We start from the raw sequence: 9368 nt of genomic DNA, 5'->3' as shown, positions 1-9368 counted from the left end.
TTTAAACATCCTTTAACTTTAGCTAAGGTTTGAGATATGGAAAAGTTTTGCGGGTTGCCGTTTTTTTTTTTTTTTTTTTGTCATATTGATCCATGGTTACCTTAAACACATCGAAATCGATTTACCTGCTTTTGTGTAGGTTGTTTAAATTGTTGTGGATTCGACAAATTTGTTACATTTTAGCCTTAAATCGCGCCACTTCGAATTAATTTGGTCGGGATTTCGGCTTTCACTTCCCATTAAACAATATAAACATTTGCCCAAAAACAAGTAAATGTTTGAGTGGTAACCACAAGTTTTTTTTCCTTTCTTTTTTTTGGTCGGGGTGGTGGTGAATGTTGCGTTTAAGCTACAAAATCAGGTGAATCTAGTGGTTGGGGTTGTTAAGGTTGTGGTTGTTGGAAAGGTTGTGGATATACGAAAATGGATTGGTTTGTTGTGGAAACGGGTGTTGATAGGGTGGGAGGTTGATAAGATTATTGAAAAAGTTGAGTTTATTGGATAAGAAAAGCACCTTGGAGCAAATTAGAAAACCGGTTTGAAGTGATTCCATGTTCGAGTACTGACGAGGAGATATATCTAACCCAAAAGTGTTATCGGACTTGTAGTCTCGATAGTTTGGTGGAATATTTTAGTTGGGATCCATGGTTTGTGGATTTTAAAACAATACAAATGTGTGTATGTAAATAGAAGAAGAGAAGAAATGTGTGAAAAATATGGTTGTATGAAGTGGTATTTATAGGTAAAAAAAAAAAAAAAAAAAAAAAAAAAAAAAAAAAGAAAAAGAAAAAAAAACCTTGCCATTAAATGGCTAGTCAACCGAGTCAAACACCCCTCACCCTCCTATTCGTTGTTGTTCTTCTTTGGAGCCATCACGGCCCACCATGAACAACTTTGGTGGTATTTGTGCTTGTGGATCTAACACCTTGGACCACAAAACCATCCGTTGAAGGTGTTCCAAATAGCCTAACATAAAATCTTTTATTTTGGACGTGTTTGGAGATAGCTTTTAAGAGCTATAGCTTTTAGTTTTTAACAAAAGCTCTAATTTAAACAAAATACTACGTTTAGAAGTACAAACTTGTAGCTTTGGTTTAAACAAAAAACCACAAATATAAAAACTTCTTATACCATTTTAAAATAAACTATCAAGTCTTTTTAATGCTCATATAACAAATAAAATCTACAAGTTCCAATTAGCAGCTAGTTTTACCAAATAACTTGAATTTTATAGATCATACAAATGATGATAATGATAACTTTAGTAAATTTCAAAACACAATCTGTACTTACGACCAAGTAAATAAGTAAGATAAGTATATATATTCATTTTATCGTAAGCAAAAAAAAAAAAAAAAAGTAAATAAATAAATAAATCTTCATTTACATCAAATCACATCGAGTTTTGGTAATAAGATCACCAAATAAAATAAGCCTAATTAAAATGGCTCACCAAAAGAACAAAAAACATCTTGGTGGAAAAGAATCATGAAATTAAAAAAGATAAATTAAAATAAACTAGTTTTTAATGGAGTTTTATTCTAGTTTGGATCAAGTTCCGACAAATCGGGCACAACTGAAGAGTTTCCCCGCACTCATGACATGTCTGCAAAGATCAAAATATCATAAGATCAATAAAAATATTACAAATGGAAATTTTCACAAAATGAAAAAATTCATTTAAAGTAAATATAAAACCGAAGGAAAAAATATACCTGATGTCCACACCCCAAGGCCATGTCCTTCGTGTTAGTAAGGCAAATGGGGCATAACTGCATAATCAGAATTAGAATCAGATAATACGAGGAAATGACAAGGTAACTTAAAAAAAAAACGCTATTTCTTGCCTTTCATAATAATAATAATAATAATAATTGTGTAAAAACTGACCTGTTTGTCATTTGTAGATGTTGAAATTGACTCTGATATTAGAAGTTGACTAGTTTGACCATATACACGAGAAAAAGGAACCAACTCCAATGCTTTTGAGGTGTTGTAGGAGGAGGAGGATGCCTGAGGGATAGGTGGAGGAAGGGCCGCCCTCCATGATGACATTCCTATGCGACTACTACAAATTCCAAAAAAAAAAAAAAAAAAAATCTCGTTCAAAAGATGACTAAGGGCATTTACGTCTTTTACGCATATAAAAGATTAAAAACAAGTCCATCTTCTTATGTCGGACAAACATTTACTACTTTTGAGTTTTGTCCTGTTGACATGAATCTCAGTCTCATCTCATTCTGAGTCCAGTACGTGCCAAAAGCTCATGTCTTGTCAAATACTGTGTAACTAAAGGCTGTGTTTGGCGCGTAACAGCTAGCTTATTTCAAAAGATTTTTTTAGGTTGTTAAACCAAAAAATAGCGTAAAAACTCGTTTATAAGCTTAACTTTTTAAAAAGCTACTCAGACTAGTTGTTCATGAGCTTTCTTAATATTTTCCAAATATAACCTTCATTAATTATAAAAATAAAATTTTTCTAAATACCCTTTTATGTAATTTTATATCGTCCAGCTACTTTTTACCAAACGTCATTTTTTATCAGCTAATACGCCAAACATAGCCTAAAAGTCATATGGAATGTCACCTACCGTAGTAAATTTAGTCAGTCTTAATCCCAGTACATGTCAAACACAGTACAACCTGTTCTGGTTCTGTGTTGTCCTGATCTGTGTGATAAGGAAGGAAGGGAACCTGGCATTTACGTACCCAAGTAAATTTAATTCGATTGTTGCTTTATATTGAGAAGGAATTTCCATCAATGCTGAAAGAGCAAAATCCGTCTTTTTTCGGATTGAACTCGTGTTTTTTGACATGATCTCCGTGAAATTCACAAACTAATATTCAAAAAAAAAAAAAAAAAAAAAGGATAATATAAAGAGGGATGACACCATGGAATTATATTGAAAATAGCTTTAATTTTCACCTGAAAATTATCGAAGTCACGGGCAGGGATATTATCGTCAAATTCCTTCATCATGTCCCACGGCCCGTCTCCTACCCCGACTAATACAATAGAGAGTGGAAGCTTGCTGTGAAAAACAACAATGTAGTATTAAACAAGGGTATAAATGTCAAAACACATTTTTTTTTAAATGGATGAATGAAAAACATAAAGAGTAAATTACTGAAATCATCCTTGTGGTTTGGTCAAAATTGTGTGTTTGGTCCCTAACTTTTTTTTTTGCACTCGGAACGTCCCTGTGGTTTGATTTTGTTGCGTTTTTCGTCCCTATGGTTTGATTTTGTTGCGTTTTTCGTCCCTATGGTTTGATTTTGTTGCATTTTTCATCCCTTACATACATAAAGTTAGGGACCAAACGTGCAATTTTGACCAAACCACAGGGACGATTTCAGTAATTTACTCAAACATAAATAAACAAATAAAGGTTGAAGATAATCACCTTGCTTTGACTATCGCGTCTACAGTTTTCTGTTCTTGTAGACTCAATTGACCACTCTCAGTATCCACACTTCTTGTTACCTATAATTTAAATAATAATATTAAAATAAGTGACAATTTCATGATTTTAATCAAAATCTAAATTTTATGTTTTTTAAACACTAATGACCGAAATTACCAACCTGCCCATCGGCAATGATTAATAGGACATGGTATTGGCCCCCACTCTGTTCCACAATTGTCATTGCCTGTTCAATCACAGGGGCAAAAGATGTGGGCCCTACACACAAAAAAAAATTAATTAATTAATTAATTTTATCAACTAACAACATTAAGCTGAAAAGAAGCAAATTAGATTAAGAACCTGAAAGCTTAAGATGAGGGATAATTTCTCTGTATCTACTTAAAACATCTTCAAATCCATTACAGAATCCATCTTCAGGATAAAAGCTGAAAACATCTTGATCATGTGTTGTTGCTGATAATTGAGAGCAAAAAAATTAAATCTCTATTCTCTCATAATCTCTCACCATTATAAAAATAGTAGTTGAAAGAAGTATATACCATCTCCAAATCCGTAACATGGAATCAAGTTATCTTCATCAAAAGCTGCTAATGTCTTCCCGATGATGGATATGGCATGTTCGTAGGGATTTAGACTATGATCTGCAGTATGATGTAGGCTTTTTCCATAGAAGGATTTCGAACCTATTTACATGATCCAATGTTCGCATGTTTAAAGTTTAATTCACTTCCATTGATGGAATTAGAAAGTATTAATTACCTGTCCATTCATTGCTCTTGGTGAAATCAATGCCGACGATGAGGTTGGAAGACTCGAGTCCTGCAAGTGTAAGAGCCTCTGTCACCTGTAGATGAAGTAAAAGTAAAATCCCTAATTCTAGGAATGATAGGAAGAATTGTTTGTTAAGTATGAGAGAAATCGTAGGTGATCGATGTTTACCTGTTCCAAAGAGGTGTAACTATCGTCGATTTTTGAATATCTTTTGTCAAGCTTCTTCTTCTTATGTGGTCGTGGAGGAGATGCGGGAGGAGCAGTAGCAGGTGGCGGAAGAGCGTAATATTGTTGAGAAAGATAACCGCCGTACTGATTACCTGAAAACGATGACGAATGCTCACATCTCGCTCTTTTTTCCCTCGAATTCTTTCCTCCCATTGATTAATCGTTCAGATATTAAGAATGGAAATTGTGAATTGTTGTAAGGAAACGAAAAAACCCTCGAAACTGAATTGTAATTTGTAAACCCTAATTTATAGTGAAAGACTGAATCAGATAACGAGTGTGAAAGAGGGTTTGAGTGAAATAAAACCTAATAAGGAGATCGAGAAAGCTTCAGCGATATTCGTGATTACGAAAACGTTTGAATTTGTTCGTTTTACAGATAAACCTGAAACAGAAATTAAGTTTGTACCTATCTGGATGCCGTAGAAATCGGTGAAAACCCGGAATTGGTACGTCTGAAGTGTTATCTCTTACACCTACAAGAAACGTAATCATCATCATCATTATTAGCATCTAAGAGTTGGAGTTAATCTGTTATTAACAGATTTAGAAGAGAAGCTGAGGTGAATCACTGAATCTACATGAATGATTCGTAGAAAGGTTGAGTGGATGGATGGATACTGTGGATTCTCTGAAGCGTCACCATGTGCTGTTTTACAAATGATGTTGAAGAATTTGTTAGGAGATCAATGGAAGATTTTGATTGTGTTGGAAGAGTAATAGAACATTCGAAGTCTTCTTTTGATTTGATAAGTGTTGAATTACTTTGGAAGTGTTCGTTTCATTGAGTTTTATGCATGGAGTCCTGTGTCAACTCCAGTATGAAAGCCGTAGGACAACTATATCTAGAAGCAAAAAAGATAAAAAAAAATAAGTAAAACTGACAATTCTCGACACGATCCGTAACACGATCCTTAACACGATCCGTGACACGACACGAAATAAATAAGTTTGGGTTGAATTTTTCAATCCGTCAACCTGCTAACCCGCCAACCTGTTTATTAAACGAGTTATATATGGGTTTCTCAAAAAATAAATGGGTTGACCCGCCAACCCGTTTACATATTCTTAATAAAAAAAATAATTTATTTTTAAATGTATTTATGTATCAACTATTAATATTTAATAAGTATTATATAATATATACCACTGATTCATAGATCATTTGACTGTTTTGATATTATAACTCGTAGTGGATGGTCTAAGGTCGTAAATCGTAACCTATAAGGTTAAGTCTGTAGCATGTTTCTATAAATGCTTTTAATTTTTTCATTTGGATGTTTAATACTTAAATGTCTAAAATTTGGACCTACAAACCCGCCAACCTGTGAGCCCGTATAAATAAATGGGTTGGCGGGTCATATATGAGTTTATGTTCCAAACCCACCAACCCGTAACCCGCCAATCCGTGACCTGTATATTTAAATGGGTCGTGTTTGGATTGGTATATTTTGACCTGCCAACCCGCGAACCCGCGACACGCCAACCCGAACACAACACGATTGACAAGTCTAAAAATAAGCCAAAAAGAGTTTGGTGCAATTTGTACTTATGAAAAAGGTTTTAGCTATAATTTTTTTTAATAAAAACCATTAACAATATAAATTTTGGCGAATAACAATTACATGTCCTGGGTGTGATTGAAAAAATAGGTTCATCGTTTTGGAAAAATGGGTTTTTCCTATTTTCAAACACAAATTTCGATATGTATGAAATTGAAATGGAAATATGTCTATATATTTGTGTACAATAGATGAATGATTAATTAGTTACCAAAATTGAAGTTAAAGGTTTTTTGGTTTCAGATGGTTATAAAACCTTACTAAGCACAACATTAGATGGGGATGTTGATTACAATCTTTGTGTTTAGTGCTTAAACTTTGTGTTTAATGTGATTGTCCAATGTGTTTTGAGCACCGATGGATCTATGTATAAATACTACCTTTTGAGAGACGCAAAAATAAATAAACATAGAAAAAATGGAAATCCTAAATCATCCTCCTTAATTTGCTGTTATCATCTTCTTGCTATGATTTTTTTTGACAATATTTATTTTTTCCATATAATTTTTTCTCGGAGTTGATTATGTCAGTCTGAAATGTATGGTAACAGATTTCAGAAACATCCTTAACCAGCCTCCTTCAACTCCCGAATGGACTTAATTACTCTGGAATTGCCAAATTCCGGATTTAGTGGTCATATTTCCGACTTTGAAAAAAAAAGTAGTGATTTTCATTGAAACGCTCACTTTGAAAAAAAAAAGTAGTGATTTTCCTATGATATAGCAACATTAATTGTTTTAACTGATAAAACATTAAATTTTAACTTTCAATATGAATGATGATCACACAACAAATTATGTTTTATATAGTAGTAGAGTATAATCATTTAAAGGATAAATTGTTATGTATAATTAAAAAGTGTTGTGAACAAATCACTATCCAATATGATTAACATTTTTACATCAATACAGGTGTTACAATATTAATCCTTACAAATAACAACTACACGAGGATATAATGTGTAATGACACAAGTTTGTCATTTTAGAAAAATGGGTTTTGCCCATTTTCGACCACAAATGCCTCGTGCATGTTGAATTTGTTTTAAGAAAAATATGTAAAACACATGCCTTATTATTATTATTATTATTATTATTATTATTATTATTATTATTGATATTTATGTTTTCTTGTTTGTTTTCAGTAGTACAATAGTACAATGAGCGTTTTACTGTAACCGTCTTGATAAAAAAAAAAGGGGGAAAATGACTCTTGAGGGTAATTGACTTTTGCGTTTGTACTCATTTGGTCCCTTTTCTTTTTTTTGGATTCAATATACCATCGAACTTGTTGTTAGTGTTTACCATAGCCCTTTTGACCGGCTTTTGACCTGTGATAGTCGGTCAAAGGGTTATGGTGAGCACAAACAACAAGTTCGATGGTATATTGAGTACAAAAAAAAGAGGAAAGGGACCAAATGAGAACAAACGCAACAGTTGGTTACCCTCCTGATTCATTTTCCCTTTACTCATTTACAACAAATCTCACATAATCTCCTAGTGATATTAATGACTTTATGAGATTCATTCTTGCTTCTTTTCAAAACATAACCTATGAAAGGACATTATTCATACATGTACAACTTTGTAATGCACTTGAATATTTATTAGGGGAATCTTGACTAAGCAGACGCATTTCATGACTACATTTACATTTGCAATGAAATGATTTATCGTATCATGGATTCTAGACAAGTCTACAAACGAGTGGAATCACAAGTGCTCTGATTTTTGAGTTTACTTAGCTTTAAGATCGAACTCATGGGATTAAATACAACATCAATATGTACAATATTAAGATGATGTGTCTACAAAAGCAGCATGATATTGTACATATTGATGTTGTATCTTATCCCATGAGTTTGATCTTAAAGCTAAGTAAACTCAAAAATCACAGCACTTGTGATTCCACTCATTTGTAGACTTGTCTAAAATCCATGATACGATAAATCATTTGATTGTAAATGTAAATGTAGTCATGAAATGTGTCTACTTAGTCAAGATTCCCCTAATAAATATTCAAGTGCATTACAAAGTTGTACATATATGAATAACGTCCTTTCGTAGGTTATGTTTTGAAGAGAAACAAGAATGAATCTCATAAAGTCATTAATATCACTAGGAGATGATGTGGGATTTGTTGTAAATGAGTAAAGGGAAAATGAATCAGGAGGGTAACCAACTGTTGCGTTTGTTCTCATTTGGTCCCTTTCCTTTTTTTTGTACTCAATATACCACCGAACTTGTTGTTTGTGTTCACCATAACCCTTTGACCGGCTATCATAGGTCAAAAACCGGTCAAAAGGGCTATGGTAAACACCAACAACAAGTTCGATGGTACATTGAATACAAAAAAAATGGACCAAATGAGTACAAACGCAAAAGTTAATTAACCTCAAGAGTCATTTTCCCAAAAAAAAAATTCTCACTTATGCTTGGTACATTCTTCAAGTCAAAAATGTGGGTCTTATGATGACATTGATAATCGTTTCATAAGGAAGATGGTAATATTAATTCCTGATATAAATGACACATTAAGTTACATGTATGCTTTTGTCAAACAAACATATCCGTGAATTGATAGACAAATATCACAATATGTTTGATTCTCCTTTTAAGTTTGGAAATATATATGGTTTTATGTGACACTTATTATGTGCATTTTAAGTTTTAACAAATAACTTTACATCTTTATGCCCTCAATTTAAAGTTTTAACAAATAACTTTACATCTTTATGCCCTCAATTTAACAGAACTATTATTTATCCCCTTAATCATATTTCATATTTTAAATTCTTTTATTTTTTGACCAATTAATCTATTTTATTAAATATTAAAAATAAAATAAAATTTTATATAGCATTTTTTTTCTAACTTGATACCTTATAAAAAGAATACCATTATCAAATATATGATATATGCTTAAAAACAACAATAATAACATTTTCTATACAAGCTTTGTAACATAAAATTTAAATTATATTTATAATTATGTACCCTAAGTTTTACCATACATTGCAACAACTTTGTCAAATCATAAAAAAAAAAAAAAAAAAAAAAAATTGTTCACTCGACAAAAGTCCAATAATTTCTCATTTATCATACACAACCAATACAAATAAAATTAACAAATCGTTTAAAATGTCAAATCATAAAAGAAAATTGTTCATTCGACAACAGTCCAATAATCTCACATTTATCTTACACAACCAATATAAATAAATGTAATAAATCGTTTAAGATGTCAAATCATTAAAAAAAAAAAAATCACTCGACAACAATCCAATAATCTCGCATTTATCTTACACAACCAATAAAAATAAAATTAACAAATCATTTAACATGTCAAATCATATAAGAAAATTATTCACTCAACAACAGT

At 32.0% G+C, this 9368-nt stretch overlaps 1 protein-coding gene across 1 annotated transcript; it reads right to left on the bottom strand.

The window, feature by feature from the left end:
* Positions 1 to 1366: 1366 nt before the first annotated feature.
* On the bottom strand, positions 1367 to 5228 carry LOC145037277 (E3 ubiquitin-protein ligase RGLG2-like). The gene is made up of 13 exons (XM_078985901.1): positions 5008 to 5228; positions 4836 to 4902; positions 4367 to 4669; positions 4187 to 4271; positions 3967 to 4110; positions 3767 to 3880; positions 3585 to 3682; positions 3404 to 3483; positions 2926 to 3031; positions 2709 to 2836; positions 1891 to 2068; positions 1716 to 1772; positions 1367 to 1606 (listed from the first exon to the last, which is right to left on the bottom strand). The coding sequence occupies exons 3-13, from the start codon at positions 4577 to 4579 to the stop codon at positions 1526 to 1528; spliced, it is 1284 nt and encodes a 427-aa protein (XP_078842027.1). The 5' UTR covers positions 4580 to 4669; positions 4836 to 4902; positions 5008 to 5228; the 3' UTR covers positions 1367 to 1525.
* Between the last annotated feature and the right edge of the window lie 4140 nt (positions 5229 to 9368).

Source organism: Lactuca saligna, chromosome 3 (assembly GCF_052625555.1).
Source record: "Lactuca saligna cultivar CGN05327 chromosome 3, ASM5262555v1, whole genome shotgun sequence".
In the NCBI taxonomy this organism is placed as follows: domain Eukaryota; kingdom Viridiplantae; phylum Streptophyta; class Magnoliopsida; order Asterales; family Asteraceae; genus Lactuca; species Lactuca saligna.
The sequence above is the reverse complement of the archived record's forward strand: the minus strand, read 5'-3'. Positions and strand labels throughout refer to the sequence as shown.

Bases quoted from the DNA above. Each gene is read 5' to 3' on its own strand.
- LOC145037277 (XM_078985901.1), bottom strand. From the start codon at position 4,579: ATGGGAGGAAAGAATTCGAGGGAAAAAAGAGCGAGATGTGAGCATTCG. The intron at 3,484-3,584 runs GTTGGTAATTTC...TTTAAATTATAG, and splicing joins TAATCATTGCCGATGGGCAG to GTAACAAGAAGTGTGGATAC. The intron at 2,837-2,925 runs GTGAAAATTAAA...TTTGAATATTAG, and splicing joins GTGACTTCGATAATTTTCAG to TTTGTGAATTTCACGGAGAT.